Here is a 27352-nt window from a genome sequence, read left to right as displayed (position 1 = left end):
CATGATGGATGCTACTCTTCTCAACTGCTCAATTACCAAAAAAAAAAAAAAAAAACTCTTAAACTGCTCACCATGTTGGCTTTTCTTGACGGGTCACAATTTTGCATAAACATAAAAAATATTCAAAATCAACCAAGAAGCTAAACCGCACACAGCCTTGGTTTGTTGTGGTTCAACAATCAAAAAGTGACGAGGCATGTTATCATAATTCATGTCTCATAAGAGAATGTCGACCCAAATTTCCATGAATCCAATATCTGTACATGCCTAATCAATGCTTGATTGATTTTTATGGCTTAGGCCTAATTCAGCTGATGCTGTTCAATATATGATAGTTTCTGGTTGTATCTAGATTGATTGGTAACCATTCCAAGTTCAATATTGGCTCTGCTAAGGACTCTGCTGTGATAGTCTGGACTCTGCTGTGATAGTCTTACAGTGTGTAGTTCTTAAGCTTAAACGCATGAGCACATGAAATGACTTGGGTTCGGATTTCTGCTAAAAGAAGGGAAGTGCTTTACTTTTGTTAGAATACGAAACTTCCTACTTTCCACTTCTGAAGTCTCATACACTACTTTACTTCACCAATAACAGGATCCTTAGAAAGGAAGATTTTAGGAGGCAAACGAGGGATTAGGAGAAGTTCCACCCAGTTGTCCAGAAATCTAAACTACCTGATCAGATTAGATTAGATTGGTCAATAAGTGTTGTCTTCACTCCCTTCAAGAACCCTCTATTTACGGATCTAAGGCAAGTGGTTTGCCTCAGAAAGATTAGGTGTGAAGTCAGAATTACAAAATGAGCTGCCGTTTCAATAGGATCTAAGGCAACTGGAAAGATTAGGTATTAAGTCAATGAAGAGAAGTGGAGAAATCTGAGGCTCATTTTAATTTAACTGGTCTGACTTTGGATAGTGGAACCCAACTCACACACATTTGGAAGGTCAGGAAACTTGCAATGGTGGGCCTGAGTTGAGTTGACGATGACCAAAATGGAATACAAAGAATTTGGAAACCGTCACCCACCCACCAACTAACATGAATAGGTCTTTGATTATCCATTTGTTTAAGATTTCAAATCTGAAAAAGCCAATTTGAAAGCTAAAGTGGGGGATCTCAATGCCATATCAACTTCTCCAACAGACCTTTACGTGGTTTTCCTTGCAAGTAATCGATCTTGATGTCCGTAGTGATCCTGTATTTTTTTTTCCTGGAGTATGAGTCAAAAAGGGTAAAAGAAAAGCCTTTCTAGATGGATCAAGCATAAATCTGATTGAAATGATCAACCTGTGCTGATTTCGTATCACTGTTCTGACACTATGAAGTAAAGCTATAATTGTAAGAGATAACCATTCATCTCAGGCTCAGCTGCTGCAAGAATTCCCCCCTTTCAAGCGAGAATTGAGGATCAAATGATTTAATTGAACAAAAACTCAATTAGGCTTACTAGGTAAGAGAACCCAAGGTCATACTAATATAAATTAAATCCATTTTATCCCTCTTATGGGACCAAACAACCTATATGATTGAGATGAAATTTTAACCTCTGATATATCTTTAGATTATGATGATGGATTACATTGGCAAGAATTTACCTTAAGTGTAAGGATTTTTTTGAAGTAGACCTGGGCAATTTTCCCTAACAGAAGGGAGTACCTTGCTAGAAGAATACTCCTAGATGAATTGCTTCTGCGTTTCTTGAAAGTTTTTTAAGTAAGATAAACATAGGTAGTGTCTTCTGGGTTGGGTATACCAAGGATTAGATGCATTTTCTCATCTAAATGCGCAATTTCTTGTAATCAAATCATCAAAACAAACAGTATTTGTAAAGTAGGTTTTGAATATCAGGGATTGATGTTGATCAAGCACCGGAATTCAAAATCTTGAGACTTATTTTCATTGCAACACAAATTAAAGGGCAGTAAGAAATTTCAAACCAAGAGAGAATACTTCGGTCAGTACTCATCAGTCATCACCCAACAATATCACATTTAGAAACGCTACTTTTGTAGACTAGAATTTTTATTTCATATTTCCATAATTCTGGATGATGGTGTACTTTTTGAGTGGGGCGAGGAATTTTTATTTAACCGTTATCCTGGCAATTGTGAGTTGCGACATTGCTCCCATAAAAAGCAAGAAAACGAACTGATACACAAACAATGAAAGCTTTCTCAAACCAATTTGTGAAGCTCAGACATTCAAGGAACCGCAATGACATACAGCGGAATCTGCACCAGAAACCATTTATAGTTCTTATTGAACAGTAGAGTAAAATAAAACACACTAAAACTAGCCACAGTCGGAAGTTTAAAATCCACGTGCTTGAGGAAGCCAGGATATATTCAAACAGATCTTCATGTTTCAAAAAGGAAAAAGTATCTACTTGTGACCCATTAATGGTGTTCTTCCTTCACCTCGAACAGGCCATCTGGACCTGCACCATGATGTGCCAAATAAAACAGGGGAGAATTTGTCAAAAGCTAAATAACCACACTGAAATCAATTAGAAATTGAACACAAATCAATGTGATTGGCTATTCAATCATCCCAACGGGTAAAGAGAGAAAATGATAGCCTCCAACTGGCTCCATGTCATGGAGGAGCCAACACCCATCTCACAGATCAAAATTCAGCCATAAATAAGAACTGGAGATGAAAAGAAGAAGGAAAAAAAAAGCGACTACGTCTAATACAATTATGCAGAATGAGATTTCACTCTAATGGAATCCAAAGTCATTCAGTAACTTTCTGTACTTCTAGATGCACTTATTGAGGCACTTCATCTACCTGCTTTGGGTTGGAACTGGAACTTGACCATTGATATGGGTGCCGAGTCCAATATCACATGGACCCACTCATGTACGTTAATGATTTAAAAAAAAAAAAAAAAAAACTCATGTACGTTAATGAAGCAAGCCATAATAGACTTCCACTGCATGAAGAGGTCATTATGAATATCACAAACCCTTCGTTATATGGAGACCATTAACAAAAGGGTATGTCTATACAAAGATGTTTGCTAGTCATGACGAATTGCCAATGTTAGCAACAGGTCATTTTAAATAACATGACCCCTTAATTGTATGGATGCCATCAACTAAATGAATCATGAGTTTTAGATACAAAATAAATATAATTCAATGAACAACAGCAGGTTCCTTGGTCTACCATGAAAAACACAAGTTAAAACAACAAATAAAATCTCAAAAAGGAGAAAGCATCAAATATACAAATCAGATAAGGTACTAAAACACTACAATCCATTTGAAATAAACAAATCACTAGATGCTCTTAAAATTATTTGAACGGAATGGAAATTCACTCACCCCATGGAAACTCCTTGTTTCGGATATGCAAATATGGGTATGCCTGCAAATAAAATTAAGAATAAAAAGAATGACAATAATTAGAAACACCAGAAACTTCCATGACACAAGAGATTCTAGAAATAACATCGTGCAAGTATGGTTAAGGTAAACAATGAACATACAAACAAAAACAAGAGGATTCTTTTATTCCTGATAATTAAACAAAAGGAGAAACTTGGAAACACCTTAAAATTTTCATGAAACTTTTTAATCCACAAGCATCACAACAACGATAACAGAATACTGTATTAAACAACCAATATGTGACCGAGCTAACAAATTTTGAGCCCATTTCTATTTTTAACATATATCACACCAAACTATAGGATGGACCTTGACAAAATGGTAAGGTTGCCCAATTGTGACCTAGTGGCCATTGGTTCAAGTTAAGAAACAGCTTTCCACAAAAGGGGCTAGGACTGCATACACTAAGACCATCCTCAAACTACACAGTGCCAAAAGTCTGGAGCATTGAAATGCCCATTTAGTATCAGGCAAAACTCTAGTCATATGTTCAGTGAGGTCTCCTAAAAATCTCTAATACGCCTGCCCTGTCAATGATTCAATTCTTGCATAATCCCCCAGTTGCTGACAACCCTAGAAATAGGTTCATCCAAAAAAAAAAAAGAAAGATACTTTTTCAATATTCAACAGCAATTCCAGATGAACAAATTCGTGAAACAAGTAACATAAATCAACTGAATATCAACTTGACTGATTAAGGACCAGTGGACATTTAAAAACCAGAGTGCCAGCCCCAAAAATGATTCTTGATTGGGAAGTTCTGCATTACTGTGTAGTATTATTTCCTTTCGAGTAAACTACTCTGACCTTCCCTAACCTTTTGGACAGTTGCATGAACCTCCCCTGTGTTACTAAAAATTACCCAAACCTCATCTACTTTTCAAACTTTGTCACACATAACCCCAATACATTATTAATATTTCAAGTTCAGTTATTGGTTTGATTTGAAAAATGACATTTTACTGCACTGCCACCCTAGATATGGCCCCAGGCGCGCTGTTATCTGTTTGCCCTCTTAGGAAGTAACCCTTTTGCCTTTAATAAAAATATAAAATGCTAACTCATCTATCATCTCTTTTACTTGCCTCTATCATATTCCAATACCCTTTTTTATTCTTCTCCTTCCTGAAAACCTTACAAATAACATTCATTATCCGCCAACCATGACCCCTCTGAAAACCTAAAGGCTCAACGTTTTGCTGCTCACCAACACTGGTATAAGCTTAATGGCTGAAACTTTGGCAATTAAACTAGGCTTGTGTCTTTGTCAGAACCACAACATCTACATCTCCATTCTTGAATGTGGTTCTCTTTTTCTGGTTCATGCATTAACTGGTGGAACCCTCTCCTATAGATACAATAGAAACAAAACCCAGAGAGAAAGAAACAAGAGAATCAGATGAGAAAGGATCCCAAAATAATTTCCTATTTCCACAGGAACTGACTCTACAGTTTCTTAGCTCAGAGGAGGATCTTCAATAGAAGTAGCATATGGCGAGTTTGGCCTGATTGTTCACCAAGTAAATGAAAGGGTGTTTGACTGAAGAAACTGAGTTGCTATTTAAATAGATTGAAATCAAGACAGGCTCTATTGTTATGATTCTCTCAATCTCAGCTTTTGGCTGTCGTGAATATGTTTTGAGCTTTAAATCTGGCAATGTATTAGACTGACTTCCAATTTTTCTCCTTCTCATCAGAGAAAGATTCATATAGGCTGCGCTGGTTTGTAGGAATAAAGGTGGGGTGGGAAAAAAGGGTGGGGAAAAAAAGGGTGGGAAAATTCTTGAAAAAACAAACTTTTCCTTTAAATCCTAAAAGGTTTTGTTTGGTAGCTTGGGATGGAAAAGTTAGAGACAAGCTTCCTTAAATTAAGGAAACTTGTCTGGTGAGGTGGCAAGCTAACTTTCCCACCCAAGCCTTTTCAAAACCCCAAAAAATGTATGGGACTTTGTGGAAAAGTGTAGAAAACTAAAAAGTGGGACCCACACAATTGACATTTTTCCACAAAATCCCTTCATTTCCTTTCCTTCTTCCTCACCCCACTACACATGGGACCCACATTTTTTTCCACCCCTTTTTTCCCACCCCATCTTTGCAAACAAACACAGCCGTAGAGATTCTTCGAGCCACTGCACACCAGCAATTCCAAATCCCTTCTTTTATTTCTCCACTGACAGCATATGTTGCAGAATGTAGCTGTTCATTTTACTGATAACTGTCATTCTTCCTCCTTTGGTATCCAGACTCTCTAGGCATCTTCCTTGGTTTTCTCCTCCACTTCTTTCTTAACCAATTACGAAGTTGCAATAACAAAATAAAAAACTAATAAAATAAAAGTGGACAAAATTTACCCTACTATCATATCTTCTCTTCCTTGTGTCTCTTTATGTGGTTTCTGTTGCAGGTTATAAAATACGATCTCCAATCCTTTACATTACTTTACTGTTTTGTTGCATTCTCTTCTGGTCTTCCTCCATCGCAAACAAGGCTTTCTTTCTGGTTTCCAAGGTCCACTACTCTTCCACATAGAAAAGTTCTCACCAACAAAATAGTTTGCCAATCTCTGCTTTTTTGGCCAGGGAAAAGATTATTATTACACTGCTTCTACTGCTCCAAATTTAATTTCTGTCCACTTTAGTTTCTATGATTTGGTTTTGGGATTCAGGCTACCTCTTACTTGTTAACTACTTCAAAAGTTTTCAATTAATAATATGTATATCATAAACTAAAACCTATAGAAATAGATATTTATAATTTATTGTGACAGCTAAAAGGGGAAGCAGAACAATTAAAAGAATATAATCATAATTCAATGGGCCTCGTAAAAAACCAATGGATACAAAGCACAAAATTGACGAAACCATGGAGTGGAATTTGGCCAACTAGTCTTATTAGGCAAAAACAAGGACAGGGTTTGAGCAACACCGTTCAAATCCCTTGGAAAAAAGGAAAAAAGAAAGAAAAAAAACACACAAGAATCACAGAAGATTTTTTTACTAACACTGTCAGCTTCTGGGAGCACTCAAGTAACTTAGGTTAGTGTATTTGTCAGAAAGGCCAGCGAAGGTCTAAGAAATTTGCTCTTTCCTTTTTCATCTAACAATTTAAAGAGGTCTAATCATTAGAAAAATTCATGTCCATATTTCTCTTCCACAAAATTACCAATAAGTCTACTTAAACATGCCCTGTAGCCCAACTTGTAAACCATCTTTTTAGTAACAGAATGTGAATCCTGAATATCTAAGAGGTTGATTATTTGTACATACCAAGCATTTCAGTTTTCAATAGTATCTCATATAAGCCATTACTCAAGAAGTGTTCTCTAGAGTGGCTAACAAGTTCCATTTTGTATTGCTTATGATTAAGGAGTCCAACAGTCGATTTGCATTATGAATAATCAACGCATGCAGGAGACATAGTCTCTCTTATGAACTGGCAACCATTTTAGAGAGTGCATTTGTTCTTTTAGAGAAGCTGATAAGCAAATGGGAAGGTGCAAGGCGCGGGGGGGGGGGGACCCAGGAGGGGGGGGGGGGGGCGCCCCCCCCCCCCCTTTTAAATTTTATCCAATTCCCCAACCTTAATTCCGGTTTCTCTTCCTACATGTGAAATGTCACTATTTGGCCCCCCCCCCAATATTGTGAACAATTTTTAAATGTAAAATGATGGGTATAAATGTCATTCCTAATAAAAAAAACTAATCCATCAATCCCTATTATTCTCCCCTCTCTTCTCTCTCGCTTATCCTATTTATTCTCTTATGTTTCTATAAACGTGGGTTAAAGGAAAGTTCTGAAAAAAAAATCTTAGGTATTCAAAAACAAAATATTATTTCTAATTAAAACTAACTCTCATCCCTATTTATTCTCTATCTCCTCTCCTCTACCCTTTTCTTATTTATTCTCTTCCCCTTCTATAAGCGTGGCTTAAGAAAATTTGGAAAAATCTACTCCACAATTAAGTCCTTTCCTTCTCAATTTATCATTGTTTCTTTCTCTTTATTTTGTTATTCTTTTAATTTGATTTATATTCTATGTTTCTTTATTTCTTCGCAATTTTTGTTATTTGATTTGTATTGTGAATAAAATGTCTATAGTTAGTAGGTAACAACACCATGATTGCACCTACCTAAAAAAATTTTTGGTTTACATCTCCTACCAAGAAAATTTTGGTTTGCATTAACTTTTAGGGTTGAAGTCATGTGTATATTTTTATATGTTGCTTTAATTTTACCATATTTTGTCGAAAAAAATATATCATTATCAAAATTTATCATTTTTCAAAGTGTGGGCCCACAAAAATATAGGGTCTATCTTTAATTTAATAAAATAATTTAGCGGTGGGACCCCAAATAGGAAGGTTCCTGGGGTTCATCCTCGGGCCCCCCCCCGGGGGGGGGGGGGGGGGGGGGGGGGGGGGGGGGTTTCATATTTCATAGTTTTTTTTTTTTTTTGGCCAATTTCTTATTTCATAATCTATTAAGGAATAAAAAATCTTTTTGTTTTTCTTTGGTTATCAAAAATGAGGAAAATAAATTGAACAGATACGTTTCATCAAACTAAGGCTCTACCGCATTTCTTTCATGATAACTCATCACCAAAATGGGATCTCTGCACAAAATCCCTGATGAGAATCCAGATTCTTAAGGTTGATCCGGCCAATTCTACGTCCATCCCGTGAATCCAGGAGGGTAGCTGAATGGCACGCAAATTTCTATGATGTTCCCTTCTAAAAGGAAGACAGGAGGAGGCCTGGATGCAAAAAACAACCATATATATCAAAAATAAAACCCACCAAGGAGAGAAAGAACTTACAGGTGCCTCGTCAAAGTGGGGATGAGGCTTCGATAAGTTGACAACAGCTAAAATAGTGCACGACAGTATGCCAGCATAAGTTATCTTCTCCCATTTTGATGCTTCAGCTGACCAAGAGAAAACATATTTCTTCCTTCAATTGAGTAATGGAATTACACAAAGGATGTACCAGGACAACGAAATCGAAGGAAAAAAAAAACAAAAACAAAAACAAAAACCAAAAAACTCCTGATTCATATGCTTACAACAGAAATGAATGGTTTGTCGATATTAAAACCGTATCAGGAACGAAGAGAGTTAATATTCAAGAGATCCCCTCCTCCCCTTTTTCCCATTAATGTGTGATCAGGGTTAGAACATATTACAGAAAAAATGAAATCTCGACAACAACAAGATGCATTTACGATAACCCATTTTTCTCCCTCAAAAAAATAGCCAGATTAAAAGTAATAGATCGAAAATCAAAGAAATTAGATGAATAGTAGCAAAGAACCGAACTCAGACTCCCTTTGACAATTTTCAAGTTCACAACTTCGAAAGAATGAAGGTTGGAAAAGGGAAAATGACTCACCAACATCATCGTGGCCAGAAGAAGAAGAAAATCCCCTCTTAGAAGGAGGAGCAGTTCTTGAGCCTCTGCGGAGCGCTGCTTGAAATCCAGATCGCAACATCGACATCGCCATTGCCGTCTCTTCTTGGCTTTCTTCCCAACAATCGACTAATCCTGCGAGTGACAGAAAATTAGTCTATTTATGCAAGAGATCGAAAACAATAGTTTATGGCCGTTGGATTGAGTCATTGTCTCACCACGGAATAGAAATCAAACTGCAGGATCAGGACCGTCCAATATCTCATTTGATCATCTGGTACATCAAGTCTTTGAGGAAGTTGTAAGTCAAAATTCCGATGGTGAATAATTGATTGGACAATAGAATATGATACGCTATATGTTATATAGGTGATCGGTTCTGGTGCTTTTGATTTTTCTCTTGCGAACCATCCTAATCAGAGGCCCAATGGACCACTACATCACGTTGGAACTAAAAACCCATGATCCAAGCCCACATATATACAGCACTCCAGAATCACGCTGTCAACGAGAGGCCCCCCCCCCCCCCCCCCCCCCCCCCCCCCCCCCCCCCCCCCCCCCCCCCCCCCCCCCCCCCCCCCCCCCCCCCCCCCCCCCCCCCCCCCCCCCCCCCCCCCCCCCCCCCCCCCCCCCCCCCCCCCCCAGAACTAGGGAAGGCTATACATAAGAGAGAAGATTTGGAATCTTATATTTTCAGAATTTTTCTAAAATATAAAAATTTATTTTTAAATTGAATATATGTCAAATATCAAACCAAGTGAATTAAAAATTTCCTTTTCTTCTAACCCCAAAAAAAAATTTATTTTCATATGGATGGAGGCTTTGAACATAGTATATAATAATACAAATATTGACCCACATGATCGTTAGGGACTCTATTTGGCTTCTCTTATTGGAGGGGTTTTCCAATGAGTGTCTAATGAATTATAAGATTAATTGGAAGATCCCCTCCAAGAAGAGGATTCAAACTTAGGAGTCAGTGATTAGGAAATGTTTCGCAATTCAAAAGAAGAAGGGGGAAATTTTGAATTTGAAAAGAGATAAATACTTCCTTTCTACATTCTAACAAGAAGAAGGAAAAAAAGCGTATATTGTGCACAGCAACCAATGCAGTACAATAGCATGACACTTGTAATATACTAAATAGAGGGTACAGATTAAAAGCTAATTCTTCAGTGAAAACCCCACTTTCATGACTCGTTTAGTCTATAAATGCCTATTTCTAAAAGCCCGTTCAAAGACTTCAACTCCAAAAAAAAAAAAACCCTTCTTCCTCATCTAATGGAAAGTCTTTCAACTGGGTTTTCGAGTTGAAACTCCAACACTTCTTTGAAGGTTTATGGCTGAAGAGTTTTGAGGTGAGCGAATTAAGCAATCAAACATCATGTTAGGATTTCCAATTTCCCCTTAGAGAGTGTATCTTGTGCGGAGCCAAGGTTGCATTAATGTTTTCTCCTATTGGTAAAGTCTATTCTTTCGCTCACTCCTCTATCCATTTGGTGATTGATCATTACATCTATGGGGTAGAAGACTTTGCTGTTATCCAAAACAATTTTGTATGAGAACATAGACGACAACTCACCCAAGTTATAAAAGAACTCAACTGAGAAGAAAGAAGTAAAGATATAAATGGGTTGGTAGACTAAAGGGGTCCTAAAAGTGGGTTTTTCACTTAAGTATCAGCTTTTAATCTGTACCCTCTATTTAGTATAATACAAGTGTCATGTTACGGTGCTGCACAGCTGACTATTTTTCTCCCAAGAAGAAAGATGAGACAAAAAAATTATTAGCCTCAAATCCTGATTTACTTCTTAATACTAATGACATCCCAAAATAAATCAAAATGTGAGGTAATGTATACTCAGTTCTGAAAGCTAACAAAAATGAGAACCTTCTATATTAAGTAGTGAGAGCGAAGACAAATCAGGTTCCTCAAAAGAAGTGGAATTGAAATCATTCAACAAATGGAGACTTTCAAAATTGAGTACAAATTTTGTGTTGAAGTTCTCCTTTAGGGGGAGTGCAGGGTAAAATAGAAAATTTGAATTTTTTATTATTATTATTTTATTATAGAAAAGGACTCTAAATTTCTACCGTCTTTTTCTCTTATTATTTAGTGGTTAATTAAGATAACCTTATTATTTATTGGTTAATTAAGATAACCTTCTATCACCGGTTAAAAAAAAAAAAACTACTCGATTCTCGCTAGTAGTTAGAAATGGTTAAATTTTTTATTTCTTTTCCTCTACTCCCTCTCCATCCATCGGCTCTCAAAATTCTTTCATCTACGTTATGTTTGGACTCTTCGATTGCAATAATTCTGTTGTCGTAATTTTCGTCTTCCCTAGATCTCATGATTTTTTATTGTTTCTAATTTCATTTCTTCACAAAAACTAATATTTTTCCTCTAAATATCTCTAAAAATCAATTATGTACCGAAAAAGAAGAAAGTGTTGAATTTGTAGAAGAACTATATTAAAGAAGAAACAGAGAAAGAAAAAAAAAAATGTTGCCGCTAACTAGAATCAATGGATGATATTAGATTAAACTTAACTAACCCATAAATAATAGGAAAAAAAATGGTCAATGGTGGGTTAGTAGAGCGGTTAAAAGTTCAGATTCTAATGGGGAGGTCTTGGGTTCGCACCCATCTGGCGAGTTTCATTTACAGTATTAAAAATCCATAAGTACCACAAAAAAAGAAAAGGAAAAAGAATATGAATTTTAATGAAGGATTTAATAAATCTGTCGGTTAATATTCAAAGCATTCAGCTAATATATTTTCAGTTACAATTTACCCTTATTATCATACTAATATGAAACAATCCTCATTTTGCCTGATATCTTTTTTCACTCATCAAATTCTAAACCATTCGTAAATTTCTCTCTCCTTTCTCTTCCCAAAATTAAAAAAACCCTGAATCCTCTGCGGTTTTTCGGTCTCTCATAATCACTCTCCGTTAGAAATTCAGAAAACTCCTCTTTCTTCACGAAATTTAGAAAAGCCCCGAAGAAGCACCGATTTTCTCATACTCGGCAAGCTCACAGCCCCGAATTACAACGATTTTCTCATCCTCGGCAAGGCTCACGGCTCTCTCCACTCTCTTCACAAAATTCAGAGAGATCGGCTGGAATTGCAGCGATCAATCTCACTTTGTCTTCTTTCCCAACGATACACGCCTGAGGTTTTCTTTTCTTATGCTTGGCAGGCTTTTTTTTTGTTGTTTTTTTTCAGAGTTGGACCTCCAAAAAGTTCATGACTGGATGGTAATAAGTAATCGCTTCACAAGTTGGTATTTGTTAAACATTACCTTGTTTTTCTTCAAATTTCCAATCTAAAAAAAGTTCGTTTCTGTGAGTGCAGAGAGACTTGGAATTGACATTTTCGGTAAGTATCTAAATAGTCTGTGTGATCTTTGAATGCTACACTTCCATACTTCAATATAAAAAGTGACTACTGATTCTCTGCTTTTGCACAATTATATGATAGTCTGCGTCCATACTCAATGTCTACTTTTCTGCTTGCACAAAATGTAGTTGGTTACCAAAAGTGCTACTGGTAGGTTGGGAGGGTGCCATAAAATCTTGGTAGGTTGGTACAATTTACTAAAGAAAAAAGGAATACAGATGCAGTAAGTTTTAAGTTTCATTGAAAATAAGGAAGCTTCACGTGGAGTTAAACAAACATGTGCTTTTCTTTTGGCTTGCTTAAGTGTTTGGTTGCTTGCAAATGGCTCTTCAATTATCTGGAGGTATCAGTAGTAGTAGTAGTACTAGTTTATTTGATATCTAAAGGCATTTGTATCTATGCTGCAGGGCTTGGGTTTGTGACATCTTTGTTTTTTGTATTCCTCATTGGTATATTTGTTTCATCATGGGTGGGTGCCACTATTTTTTGGCTTGGAGAATGGTTGATAAAGAAAATGCCACTAATGAAGCATATATACGCAGCATCTAAACAAATCAGTTCTGCTATTTCTCCAGGTACTGGACCAATCCTTCAATCATTTCCAGTTTTCCTTGACATATCTGACCCATTTTTTTAATCCAATTGAAATGAGTATCTCTTTGTGGCTTCTATATGCTGATGTTTGACAAGTAATTGATATCTCAGAAATTTGCTTAGGTGGTTTCTCAACATGTGCTCTAGATCAACACATACTTTGTACTTATTGCTAGACATCATGAGGTGAAACTTTTCTGGATATTGGGTATAGTTTCAGTATAAAGGACATATCAACATGACAGTGTGGTAGATTCTGCAATTAAGTCTATGGTTGTGGACTGAAGGATGGTTGGACATAAGGCAATTCAGTGATAGAATTTGACTTGACATATTAATAAAGTGATATATCTCAGGGCGGTTGAACCTAGACAAGAGTGACAAATTAAATCTGGGTTGTTCAAGCATTGTTCTTGTCATGTTTTTTTTTTTTTTTTTTTTTTTTTTTTTGTAGCTTGGCTTTTGCATGTAATTGAGATTGGTTACTTAATGGAGAGGGGTTGGAGAGGGAAAACTTGATTAAAACTACTATACAAGAGAATTGGAAAGGTACCTGTGGAAGGGAACCAGTTAGCAAAGTGGACTAAAACAGAACAATTGATATTTCCACTTACCATCAAGCTTCTTTGTTTGGTTACAAGGGGAAGTCCAGGGAAGGGAAGTAAAATCTTTTTAAGAAAAAGGAACTTCTGTAATTATGATCATTTATGAACTTTATGTACTTTGTTTTGTTCCTGTTGAGTGACCATTAAATATTAACATGACAGGCTAAAGAGAAAGAGATAAAGATGCTCAAGGTTTATGGAAAGCAGAAGCAGCCAAACTTTAGGTATATTTGTTGAGATATTTTTGTTTTTAATTTGGTAATTTAGTGATTTGAATGGAGAAATACCCATGTTTACCATGAGTAGTTGGTTCTCCTTCAACTGTCATGAAGCAGAAATATGTTGGTAGTTCTGTCAGTACTCTAGTCGATAGGTGTCAATTGATTGGGGGTCTTCGAGAGTCTAGCCCATGATGGCCACATACTCACACTTTTCTGTGGACCTCTTAATGCATGTGATTCCATTATTGCAGAACTTGAGGCTGTCATCATGGGCTGCAAACTTCATTCTGGCCGTTAAGTTGCTGAGATCTGTGCTTGGTGGTCCTTGATGCTATTTGCTTCTTTTAGGGAGGAGCAAGTCCCTTTCTTCTGCATGGTATATCTCTTCTCCTAGAAGTTAAGATTGACACAATATTTAGTTGATGCATTAGCCAAAGCAGTGGTGTTTTGACAGGACTTGTGATTAGGCCTCAGTAAATCACATAGGTTGTTATCGTTGTACTTTTAGAGTCTGTAGCCTTTCTTTTTTATGTTAATAAAATTGTCATACTTAAAAAAGAAAATGACAGTTGTTGGACTATCTTGATAATCCCTTGGTGTTTGAGTGGTAGAATTGAGGTAATTGAGCCATAACCCAATTCTGGTCAGATTTGATGTGCATTAAATTGCAGTGGAAGAGTTTTTGAAATTGAAGTAAGAAGTGAATCCATCTAATCTTAATGTAGATACAATTGCAAGTTAATGTTTATTTTTTTGTCTTATTTTTGTTCAGAGGGTTGTGTTGGAACCAGCTATGCAGGGGTGCGACATGATTGGTCGGGCTAGAACTGGAACAGGGAAGACTCTAGCTTTTGGCATTCCCATTATGGATAAAATAATTCAGTTCAATGCCAAGCATGGGTCTGTGACTTTCTCCACACTTTCTTTTTTTTTTAAAGAGATTTAATGGTGTTGATAGAATTAGTTATTTAATAATCTGCTAGTTGCCTTGGAATCAACTGTTTGATATGATATCTCAATTGATATCCGTCCTTTCTTTGGGAGTGTGATGCAAGCTTATTTTCTTGAATCAGCTTGCCTTGCTTTGGGAGTGTGATGCAAGCTTTCACTAATTTACTAGTTGCTCTTACTATCTCAATTGATATCGGTCCTTTCCCTCAATTGCTGGCCATTGGTCCTTAGGAACATGCCAAAGGAGGCAAATGTATTGTTTTCACCCAAACCAAACGTGATGCTGATAAGTTGGCATATGCTATGGGGCGTAGTTTTAGATGTGTGAGGCTTTGCATGGGGATATATCGCAGAATCAGAGGGAAAGGATGCTTTCAGGCCTCCAGGATGGCCACTTTAATATCTTAGTTGCTACAGATGTTGCTGCTCGTGGGCTTGATATACCTAATGTTGATCTAGTAAGAGGTTTCACACTCCCTCATTTCGATTTTGTCAGTGCTAAGGTAATATCTTGATTATCATGCTAACATTATGGCATTCATTCCATCAATTTTGTCGGATTATCATGTTGAGTATCAGGTGACAACAGTACATCTTCGGTAGAACATGAAGAGAAACGGGACACATTAAGTTCGAGTATGTTTCAGGGATCCATCCACTTATTGTCTCTTGGCTTGTTCTTCTTTCAACTGGATTTGGATCACTCTGTCTTTTGCTACCTTTGAAATTATGGAATGTATTCATGCTTTTATTTATTTGCATATCATGGTCTAAGCACTGTCTGTTTAATATATTACTAACTTTGGTTGAAATGACAATTTTGATGCGGGAGTGTGTGGGTAGTGGTACTTTCACTTGAAACACAAGTGATGGTGAAGAAACAGGAATTCTGATAGACTGATATCAACTGGTGCAGAAGCTATTGGTGTATGGCTCCACTGGGCAATGAAATAATTCCAAGATAGGCTTTAGGGTTTATTAGATAAATTGATGTGGTAGTTATATCAATTTGAGAACTTGGGGCCAGCTTTAGGTGATTTATAAACAGTAATTATGATCTGAGATGGGAAGTCTGACACTTATTAATTGGGAATTGAGTGCTATTGGTTCAAACAAAATAAAGTTTCTGTAGTAAGTGTCCCCAGAATGATGGATATATAGGTGGCAATGATTGATAATTGACTGCTAGTTGAGCAATGATATGGTCGCAGTTTTGAGTGCCAGTGATTTTACAAATGGAGATTTTAGTTCGTTAGGGATGCAAACATGGCTCGAGTAAGCAGAATCAGCTATGGGATCCACCTTCTCAGCTCAAGCCATAATTGGTCTGGAATCAATCAGAATCGCCTGAATCCTAAAAGAAGGCAAAGAATCTGGATGGTTTCAGCCTATTTGAATTCAAATTGGCCTGTTCAAGCAATCCACTTTCTGTTCCTTGAACCATGGATATAGATTAACATCTAGATGTTGCTAGGGCTCTATCTGCGACACTTGGGAATCACTATTAAGAGACCTAATGCTCTTGAAAGCTTCAAGGTTTCATCTAGGACTGTTACAAACCCAGAATATGCATGGAATTCCTTGATCATAGTAGGTATAGCTAGAATTTGGTGAGGATCTGTATGTAAATTAGTACTAGAGAATTATTTGTAATGTGATAATCTTTTGGAGGTTTTTTGATGAATTCTGGACAATCTTTAAGAAGATAGGTTTATACGGGCTGCTGATTTTAGCATCATGGTGGCTGCCAATATTATAGGTCATAGAATTAAAGTTTGGCAGAAGATTTTTATACACAGTCATTATCTCTTAAGATCCCATTAGCAGGATCAGATAGAAGATTTAGTTTCCAATCCTTACAATACAAAGTTTGAGTGCTGAATAACTTGGTAAGAAATGTTTGGATTGGTTCCCCCCCCCCTTCTCTTATAGCTCAAGTTTTAACCTATCTGCATTGTCCTAATGATCGTCTGAAAGTACCTTTTGCCTTGGTACCTTGAAGTCTTGATAACTAGTTCTCTAGAAACTGAAGTCTCCAAATAGAAGAACGGAACGGATCGGTAAATTGGAACCACCTAGATTCAGCCAGCTGTGAACTAGGAATACGTCACTGGCAAACTGGGACCACACATAATGAATGTGAAATATCAAAATGTTAAGAGGGGGGGGGGAGATTATTTTGATATATGTATTTAAATATGTAATTTCATTGTTTTTATTCGTAGGCTGGGTGGTTTCATTTAATATTGGATCAATTCATTCCTGAATCACCTTTTTAACATCACTACTCCTTCAGATAATTTAAATGATCGAGTTAAGGGGAGAGATGAGTAGCGGTTTCCAGTCCCAGGTGAACCTGTTTGTGTTATATGTGGAAAATATGGAGAGTATATATGTGATGAGGTATAATATGTGGACTTTTATGTCTTTCTTTGTTTTCTTCTTTTTCCGTTTGATGTTGAAATCTTGCTTCACGGTAAATTGTTCTTTTCTGTCGGATACAGAGTGGTGGTGATATCTGTAGTATTGATTGCAAAGCTGAACTACTAAAATCTCAAAATCTTGACCTCTGTCAGGTGCTTTTCTTGTTATATCTTCGACTCAATGTTCCCTGCTTCACTTTCACTATATTGAACCTGCTAATCCTTGCACCTCATTAAATGCTACTTTTTGCATTATACTGCAGGAACCAGGAAGTCAATAACAACCAGGGTACTCTTGTCTGTTCACCTAGACCAGAAGGTGCATTTCCGATGCTTGAGTTTGAGGATGCTTGGGATTATGAACAAAATCGATGGACCAAAAAGAGATCCATTTTGTGTGCATATGAATGGTACTATTTTGCATTCTCAAACCATTTTTATTTATTTTTTATTTGTCACTGAAGTTTCTTAATTGTGATTTGAATCTGTTATTATGGTTGACTTGCTGTTTGATTTAAATGTGTAATATTAGTATCCTTCTCAAATCATGTTTGTGGATCATTTTCCCTACCATACTTTGCACTCCCCAATTCGTTGACTGGCTAGATGGTGTTATTATATCAGTATACTATCCTTTCTCCCCCCCTTCTGATTCTATGTCACTTTCACACTCTGGAGGGATTCTGACCATCGGGTTTAGCGAAACACTAAAAGCGCATGCTTTTTTCACGTTCAATCATGCCTTCATGAGTAGAGTTGCTCAAGGGGTTTAATACAGAGTCTAAACATGTAGTTATATACATGTATGTCAAAATATAGAGGCATAATTTTATATGCTTATGAATGACAATATGGGGCAACACTCATTTTTATCTTGATTTTTATTTGCCGTTAGTTGGAAATGTCAGAAGCCCAGCCACCTTCCAAAAGATTGTTTGGTGAAAACTTGTTCTCCTTAATCACTGTTAACTCCAACAAGCAGACAGGTTGTTTCGTCTTGTTTCACATTATTTAGATAGCGCCTAGCTGTTAGAACAATTGCATTTAAGACATGGGATTCAATTTCTTCTTCTTCTTCTCTTTTTATTTTATTTTCTTTTCTCGTTTGGTGAAATTGGAGTGAATTCACCAAATTTAAGTTTTCAGTCAGATTTGTTTTTGGTAACGTTAGTAATTATCCTCAAAACGTGGGATTCAACTTCTTCTTCTTCTCTTCTCTTTTCATTTTTTTTTTTGGGTATAAAGTTCATTCATTAAAAAAACAATGAAACAAGACAAGCTCGTTGGGACACCAAAAGAGTCGTCCAGCCACGGAGTGGTTACCGGCCATAATGTCGAGCTCGGAATCAACAAGGCCACCTTTGCTAGTTTATCGGCCAAAACATTAGCCATTCTTGGAACATAGAGAAAATTACAATTCTCAATCGACAAGGCTACCTTTGGCAGATTCCACTGCATTTCCACACAGCTCGCAATGACTAGTTTATCGGCCACCTTTGCTTGGCTCTATAAAAGTCGTATTGACTTAAATCATTGTCCAACTTTGGTGTGTGCAAGGGTACATAATGCAGAACTAGACAGCACAGGATGGAGTGTGGGAATAGTACATGAAGGGCAGTTAAAGGCTCTAAGCAAAGGAGGACTAGGGAAGGGAAACATCGTTGAGACATGCTTGATTGGATTAAAGGAAGGGATAGACCAAGCAATGCACCACAATCTTCAAATACAAGATATATGGTTCATTAACAAAGAAGTTATTGATTTACTACGACCATTTAATCAAGTGGCCGATAGCTTATGCCCCAATTTTGATAAACATAGCAACTAACATTAAGGATGCAACCCTTAATGGTTTTTGTGACACCACACTCCACCAATGGCTCATGTATCTAGCATTTCAGTCCTCTATAGATGATAACAGGTCATATGTAATAGACCCTACTACCCTATGTACTTGCTACTTTAATTAATTTAAGCTCTTGTTTTACTATAAAAAAATATGGCTGCAGCTACATCGGTTTCAAAATTTTGTTGAATTAGCTCCCTTTTCCATATTCTCTCAGTTTGATGTAGAATTGACAGTATATACAAGGAAGAGAAAAGCCCAATGGTCAAGACCATCAAAGCCTAAGGATATGATCCAAAACAGCCCATGGCTTGCATGGGCTAGAACTATTGTAGTGGGTTAAAGTTAGCCCACATATGTTGAACTTTATAGTCTAGACCTAAGCCCAAGTCTAGATTTTAAAAAGTCAATAAAAGGGGCCGTAGTTTGAAAATAAAAGAACTCATTGTCAAAGGAGTTTTCCTTTGTCAAAGAGGTAGGTAGTAGTTGAGTTATTAATAGGTAGGTGGTGTTACCTAGTGGTTGGATGTTACCATTAGTATTTATGTCTCTTTAAAATGCTATATAAAGAGACTTATGTAAGGGGTGAAGACACAACTTATGAATTGAAATCAAATTGCTTGCTAGCATTCCTCCTCTTTGGAGAACCCTTGTGTTTGATCAAGGTAGGTTGGTGTTCGATCCAATCGATCCACCTTGCGGTGTGAAGCCCGGGTGTTACATGTTATATTGTTATTGTCACTTTCTTCATTATAGTTCTGCCCCTATTTGAAGATCTTCAGCCCGTTATAATACTATTCTAGTTTCAGCTCTCTTTCCCAACTAAACTCTGTTTCACCTTAAGTCCATCAAATTTGCAATTGTCTCCCTGTGAAAAGGTCCTATTTGGGTACTGTTTTGATCAATCAAATTCGGTATCTACATTACAGTTGGTTGAATTAGCTCTTCCACTTTCGTGCCACCTATATACCATCTCTATATGGGAGTTTGAGAATTCTTGAAACATTAGGAAACTACTATAGACGCATTTTTAAAAGATTGATTGTTAAACTTAATTACACAATTAAGTAAATATCTTTAAATAGTGACATTAGTTCGGCATTTATTAATATTGTCTCAATTATAAAATTTTCGAAACTTGGAATTGTGGGGGCTCTTGGAGAGAAAGAAGGGGACAAAAGATGTAACGCGAGAATGAGAAAGAAGGGGACAAAATAAGTAACGCGAGAATGAGTTTTTTCGAATGTAGACTTTCTCAAATACAAATATCTAATTGAGTGAATATAGAGGGTTAATCTAAATTGACTGAATTTAGAAGGTTAACTCAACATTTGAATGTTCATTAAGCCGTAAACAAAAAGGGGATGAGATTTATAGGGATGACTCAATCAGTAGTCATCCTTATAAATAGATAGTTAAAAGCCGTATTGTAAACAATCAAGTTCTTTATTGCAATGGCGAAGAAGAACCAATAAAGTATCCGACGAGCCAAAAAAATAGCGGAGGAATCCTTGACAGCGAAATGTCCTTCATTCAAACTACAACGTGCAGAAGATCTATCAAGTGGATCTTCCGAAAATCCGATCAACATCTTCGAAGATGATGATGGAATTTCTAAGGAAAAGGCCATCATCATTGATGATGACGATTTTGCGGTCTTTCTCAAATCCCCCAAAAAGGAGAAAATGTAGCAATCTGGAGATGGTCCTTCCATCATCATCTTCGAAGATGTTGATCGGATTTTCGGAAGATCCACTTGATAGATCTTCTGCACGTTGTAGTTTGAATGAAGGACGTTTCGCTGTCAAGGATTCCTCCGCTATTTTTTTGGCTCGTTGGATACTTTATTGGTTTTTCTTCGCCATTGCAATAAAGAACTTGATTGTTTACAATACGGCTTTTAACTATCTATTTATAAGGATGACTACTGATTGAGTCATCCCTATAAATCTCATCCCCTTTTTGTTTACGGCTTAATGAACATTCAAATGTTGAGTTAACCTTCTAAATTCAGTCAATTTAGATTAACCCTCTATATTCACTCAATTAGATATTTGTATTTGAGAAAGTCTACATTCGAAAAAACTCATTCTCGCGTTACTTATTTTGTCCTCTTCTTTCTCATTCTCGCGTTACATCTTTTGTCCCCTTCTTTCTCTCCAACAGCCCCACAATTCCAAGTTTCGAAAATTTTATAATTGAGACAATATTAATAAATGCCTAACTAATGTCACTATTTAATAAATTTTACAATTGAGACAATATTAATAAATGCCTAACTAATATCACTATTTAAAGATATTTAGAGGCATTAATTGTGTAATTAAGTTTAACAATCAATCTTTTAAAATGCGTCTATAGTAGTTTCAAGAATTCTCAAACTCCCATAAAGAGATGGTATATAGGTGGCACGACGGTGGAAGAGCTAATTCAACCAACTGAGAGAATATGGAAAAGGGAGCTAATTCAACAAAATTTTGAATCCGATGTAGCCGCAGCCATCTTTTTTTTTTTTTTTTAATAGTAAAACAAGAGCTTAATATTAATTAAAGTAGCAAGTACATAGGGTAGTAGGGTCTATTACATATGACCTGTTATGGTCTATAGAGGACTAAAATTCTAGATACATGAGCCATTGGTGGAGTGTGGTGTCACAAAAACCATTAAGGGTTGCATCCTTAATGTTAGTTGCTATGTTATCAAAATTGGGACATAAGCTATCGGCCACCTGCTGTGATTAAATGGTCGTAGTAAATCAATAACTTCTTTGTCATTACACCATATATCTTGTATTTGAAGATTGTGGTGCATTGCTTGGTCTATCCCTTCCTTTAATCCAATCAAGCATGTCTCAACGATGTTTCCCTTCCCTAGTCCTCCTTTGCTTAGAGCCTTTAACTGCCCTTCATGTACTATTCCCACACTCCATCTTGTGCTGTCTAGTTCTGCATTATGTACCCTTGCACACACCAAAGTTGGACAATGATTTAAGTCAATACGACTTTTACAGAGCCAAGCAAAGGTGGCCGATAAACTAGTCATCGCGAGCTGCGTGGAATCTGCCAAAGGTGGCCTTGTCGATTGAGAATTGTAATTTTATCTATGTTCCTAGAATGGCTAATGTTTTGGCCGATAAACTAGCAAAGGTGGCCTTGTTGATTCCGAGCTCGACATCATGGCCGGTCACCACTTTGTGGCTGGACGACTCTTTTGGTGTCCCCACGAGCTTGTCTTGTTTCATTGCTTTTTTAATGAATGAGCTTTATACCAAAAAAAAAAGAGAAGAGAAGAAGAAGAAATGGAATCCCACGTTTTGAGGATAATTACTAACGTTACCATAAACAAATCTGACTAAAAACTTAAATTTGGTGAATTCACTCCAATTTCACCAAACGAAAAAAAAAAAAAAAAAAAGAAGAAGAAATTGAATCCCATGTCTTTGAGGATAATTACTAACGTTACCAAAAACAAATCTGACTGAAAACTTAAATTTGGTGAATTCCCCCCAATTTCACCAAACTAAAGAGAAAAAATGCCAATTCCCTCTTAATCTTCCCGCATAGGTTTCTTCAGATTTTCTTTTCATCCTTTTCCCTCTGCAAATCTTCAGTTTTGTTAGAAAGCCTTAATAGAGAAAAGCGAAACATCTTCAACAAGGCCAGGACTCAACATCTGAACAAGCTGCACCAGTTATCTCAAGTAATTTCTTCTGATATACTCAGTAGAGAATGCTTAATCACCCTTCCTTGTCCTCATAATTGTGCATAAGCAGCAGCTCGGTTAGCTGAGTATCATCCTGGATATATTTATGACTAAATTGTTGGGTAATACCCAAGATCCTTAGTATTCCATTAATTGGATGGTTTATATAGATTATGATGATGGCTTTTGGATTCTTGGGTGAAAAGAGAGTTCTAAAACCCCAGCCAGACCTGCTGTTCATCGTGGATCCTAGTTAGTTTGGCCTCTATTACAATGGAGGTTACCTTTAACACTTACTCAACATGAAGTTAAATATACTTTTCCAATCTCTGTTTTGGCTTCTCCCCTGTTTTCACCTTAGTCTGATGACCCAATTAACTCAACTTGTAATGGATAGGCTTGGTTCACAAGGTTCAACTCACTTATGTAAGTCTGAAATGTCTTTTTAGGTGGCGCGTTGTAGTGTTTAATAGCCGCGACTGCGGAAATAGCCCTGTTACCATGCCACAGGTATGTTCTCTTACAAGTTATGATTTTCGTTATCCTTAGTTTTTGTTTTTGGATCGACAAATTATAGTCCTCAATAGTTCTTAATTCAACTTACATTTAGTGGGAGGCTGGGAGCTCAAGCTCAAGTCCATCCATAACCCATCAATCATATTTTAGCTTCTCTGTTTTTACATATGCCTGTGCTTCTTTACTTTATCTTGTCTGAAATGTCTCTTTGAATTCACCTGCAAACGGAATGTCTCTTTGAAACCTTCACCTTGCTTAAAGGGTTCAACCACCAGTCACTACCACTTAATTGGAAGACTCAATCTTGTTGAAGATTCTGCTCTTTCATTTAAAGGCTCTTCACCAGGCATTCAATGGACGTCTCAAACTAGACCACTAAACCAACATATCAAGTATTGGTCTAAATAAAAGCCACCAAACCTAGCAAACTTAACCATTAAAGTTCAATTATAAAAATTGTTGCAGTATTTCTCTAACTATTAGATGGTTCTGAAACTAATGCATTCCTTCTTCCTGCTGAAAAGATTACAAAATTGGTCGAAGTCCTGAAGAAGTGGATAACGTATGATCTGGAAGTAGGAAGAACTGAGATATTCCTTCTTCCTGCTGGCTCTGTTTTGACTATTGATAAAATCTGATGAATTTGATTGGCTATGAGTAGGGCATACTCAATGCTGAAGCTCCCACACTGTGGGGTCTGGGGAAGGGACTTTCTAGGCAGCCTTACCCCTGCTATGCAGAGAGGCTGATTGCCCCCCCCCGGCGAGAAACAGGTGGAAACCCAGCTAACTGCTAGGCGCCACAATGGAGAAGACTCCGTCACCTGGGAGAGAGAGAGGAACCAAACACTTAAATGGATGTCAACCACTAGGCTAGGACGTCAAGGGATAGTTTCCAAAAAAATAGGTAAGGGGCTAGAAAAGTCCATATAGAGATGTAGTGGCGAAGGACATCAGTGAACCAAATTGTAAGATCAAGCCATTTCAAAGTGTTGAGATCCCGCTCTTGCATTACTTGTGTTCATCTCTCCATGTCTTTAGTGGGTCTTGCTTCTTTTAGCATCTCTGTGATGGCATCCAAGACATCTTTTAAAACCTCTGTTCTGAAGCACTAACAGATATGAACACTAGACATCTTGGTAATCCTGTTTGTGAATACTATCTGCAGTGTGCTTTTTTGACTTGCAACTGGAACATGTACTTATTCATTTAATATTACTGATTCATTCTTATTTTACTTTGAGACAGTCTGGCCTTGCAAACATCTGTTGTTATAGTGTTTTGTGTGTGTGTGTGTTGGGTTTGACGTGCTTGTTTTTGACAGGATGGGTAGAGATATGGCTTATGATTGCTGGTCCTGTGACTTGCTGTGTGCTGCTTCTTCTCCAGATCTCTACCGAATTAACTTGGAACAGGTTCTAATTAATTTTCCCCCCATCTCCTCCATTGGTTTCTTTACCTGACTCAGTGTATGAATGAGCATTCATTAGTTATTATCTTCTACTTGTGTTGTTTACATTATGTTTAAAACATTCAGATATCCCTATGGGATGGCATTTTCACCTTCTTTATACCTAGTACCTATATTGTCTTCCAAATGTTCAGATATTTGCATTGACATTTTCAGCTTTTATTACATGCGCTTTGGGTAATATTTATGACAATATCTTTTTCATGCTTAGGGTTGTTTCTTGTCATCGGTCAACACTCAATCGCCAGCATTAAATGTTGTTTCTCGGAGGTGCTTGGATAATCTTGAAACTTTTGTAAATGAAATATCAAAATGACCAAGAGCTTCTGCTTGTTGAAGTAATAAGCCTTTGCATACTAATGTAGGGTTGTACTTTTCAAAACTCCTAATATGGTTTTTCACCTCCTGTTCAGCAAGCTTCACAGCCTAGTTGCTTCTGGTGGTGAGGATGGAGCAGTTGAATGTTTTGATCCAAGGACAAAATCTTCAGTTGGCAGAATAAATGCTGTTACGCCTGCTGGTGATGTTGATCAGGTAAGGTACATGTATGTCAATGGGGTTTTTTTGGGATATTTCTGTTGTACAAGGCATTGTAATGGTCCATGAAAACTCTCGCCTTTCATGTTTTTCATGGAATTGAGGAAGTGTTTTTCTTCATCCCATCCCATTAATGTTCCTACTTCCTTTTGTTGACTTCTCTCCCTTAAAGATATATATATGAATCTGCTGAACCATTGCAAGATAAGCAAAAAACTGTTAATAATTGTGAGAACTTCCTGTTACTTTGGTCACTTGGTCATTTTAACTAATTTCATCTTGATCATCCTGTTGAAGCTCAAATTATATCATTAATTTGTTTCTTTGGTCCTGAAAAGCTGAATTTTTTTTGGGTCTGATTTAGGAGGTTACTGCATTAGAGTTTGATGACGACGGGGGTTTCCTCATGGCTGTTGGAAGTAGTGCTGGAAAGGTATGATGACAGATCATATCTAATAATTGGATCTGTGTACTCTGTCTAAAGCTTCAGAATAATGTTCATAGATTGTTGTTGACAATTATGGTTGGTACTGTATTGATCGTTTGTCTTGTCATCATATATGCCAAGTGTTTAACTAGATTATATCCAAAACATCTTATCATCATCTAGTTTTGTCATAATAAGCCAGGCACCAAATCCTAGCACCTGAAAGATATGTCTATATGACAAGAGGGCTTCACACCCATCTCACTGGTCAAAATTCTAGCAAAAAGCACAATAGGCTACTCTTTACAAGGTAAATTTGAAGTTCCATAAAATTACTAGAATGCATTTCATACTAGTGGCATTTGTGATTTTTATCACTTACGCTTGCTTTTGAGGCACTTATAGTGCTTGTGTGCTGAAATTTGACCACTGAGATGGGTTTTATTTATAGGCACTTAAACTCTCCTAGTATTTACTGTATTTTTCAGGTTCATCTTCAGTAGACTCAATGTTTTTTAGTCGCAATCTGGCTTCTAATATACATCTTTAAATTCTGCAGGGGAGTTGCCATTATTGTACATGGCCTGAATGAGCACAGGTATGTCTAGATGTTCTTTTCTCCAAGCTCCGCTTTTGTTATTAGAATTGGACAAGTAAACTTGACATAACTTCTGAAACAGTGGCAGATACAGTGACTTTGCAAAACAGCTTAATGCGAATGGCTTTAAAGAAATGTTTGTGTATAACTACATTCAATCTGTTCTTTGTAATCGGCAAACCCATGTACCTTTAGTCCTTTACAAACTTCAAATAGCTGTGAGGGATATTAGAAGCCATAGAAGTGTTCGATCGTTTCAGATTCATCTTTTAGGTGATACAGCTGCACAGGGAAAAGATGTCTTGCTCTGTTAGATTTTTAGGATAATAGGATTAACTGCACTTGATTACAAATACAAATTCTAGTGAGAGGGCTGTAAGTGAATCAAACCCTTCTGAACCTGGGTAAGGTCTGAGGATGTCTAAGGTACAACAACTCAGATGTAAGTGACTCAAGGAGGATTACTTTCCACAAGCAAGAAGCTCAGAGGGAAATCTATAAAGCTCATAATCCAATCTGGAACCATTTGTGGTATAGAGTCATTGGCACCTGATGCTTTTGCAAACTTGATCCGTCTGTAAATGACTGTTTGGAACCCCTGTATTGTATCAACCAAATAACTTTCACCTGCCATTTCATCAAAGTAATTGAACTTTGTCCAACATCCAACCAAAGTGGCTACCACTCGGGCATTTGAAATAAAAAAATACGAACGACATTTTTAGCTATTATCAACAAAGGCAATAGAAGATATTTCCTAAGAATCGAATGGGTTATTAATATGCAACCCCTCATTGGTTGAGCAAATAGCATATTCTCCCAGACTTTAATTATTCTCTCATTTTCTTCTTTTTTCTCCGTCAAGTCCCTCCTGCATGATTCAAGTGAAATCAATGTTCATGAGACCATAGGTGTGCATGTTTTCTTTAAGATTCATTCCAAAATGGACTGTGGAACAGTTACTTTGATTTTTTATTGGGCTCTGTAAGACCCAAGCAGGAATTTGTCACAATCTTATCTACTTACCACAAGATTGCGATGTTGGAGTATTATAGGTCTCTGTTGCATGCCATGCAAATTGTCTTGTAATGATTCTGCATTCAATCTCCTCTTTATGATTTAAATGAACTGCGGATGTTTCTCAACTAACCCCATTCTTATTATCGTTGTTGGTTCAGAGATCATTGTTTCTGGAGGTATGACACTGCCACAGATGATTTCTCCTTTACAAAGGATTCCTCGTCCTATGGATCAAA

General features: G+C 37.0%; 1 protein-coding gene and 1 long non-coding RNA gene across 6 annotated transcripts; one reads left to right on the top strand and one right to left on the bottom strand.

Annotated features, from left to right (window-relative positions):
• Nucleotides 1–2231: 2231 nt before the first annotated feature.
• LOC149017667 (cytochrome c oxidase subunit 6a, mitochondrial-like) lies at nt 2232–8931 on the bottom strand. The gene is made up of 4 exons (XM_089151988.1): nt 8780–8931; nt 8209–8315; nt 3329–3371; nt 2232–2436 (listed from the first exon to the last, which is right to left on the bottom strand). The coding sequence occupies exons 1-4, from the start codon at nt 8889–8891 to the stop codon at nt 2396–2398; spliced, it is 303 nt and encodes a 100-aa protein (XP_089008114.1). The 5' UTR covers nt 8892–8931; the 3' UTR covers nt 2232–2395.
• Nucleotides 8932–11647: 2716 nt separating this feature from the next.
• LOC149017666 (uncharacterized) lies at nt 11648–26959 on the top strand. Of its 5 annotated transcripts, none has more exons than XR_016172835.1 (11): nt 11648–12185; nt 12614–12781; nt 13568–13629; nt 13878–14002; nt 14399–15213; nt 16874–17153; nt 17264–17410; nt 22998–23058; nt 24388–24804; nt 24948–25068; nt 25436–26959. It is a non-coding gene; the product is annotated as an uncharacterized LOC149017666 (long non-coding RNA). The 5 variants fall into 5 exon arrangements; XR_016172836.1 differs by having other exon boundaries at nt 14399–16980; nt 17082–17153; XR_016172834.1 differs by having other exon boundaries at nt 14399–17153.
• The last annotated feature ends 393 nt before the right edge of the window (nt 26960–27352 follow it).

This window comes from Hakea prostrata, chromosome 4, assembly GCF_041222555.1.
Source record: "Hakea prostrata isolate BN-2017 chromosome 4, UWA_Hpros_2, whole genome shotgun sequence".
Taxonomy (NCBI): Eukaryota; Viridiplantae; Streptophyta; class Magnoliopsida; order Proteales; family Proteaceae; genus Hakea; species Hakea prostrata.
Note: the sequence above shows the minus strand (reverse complement) of the source record. Positions and strands in the feature narration are given on the sequence as shown.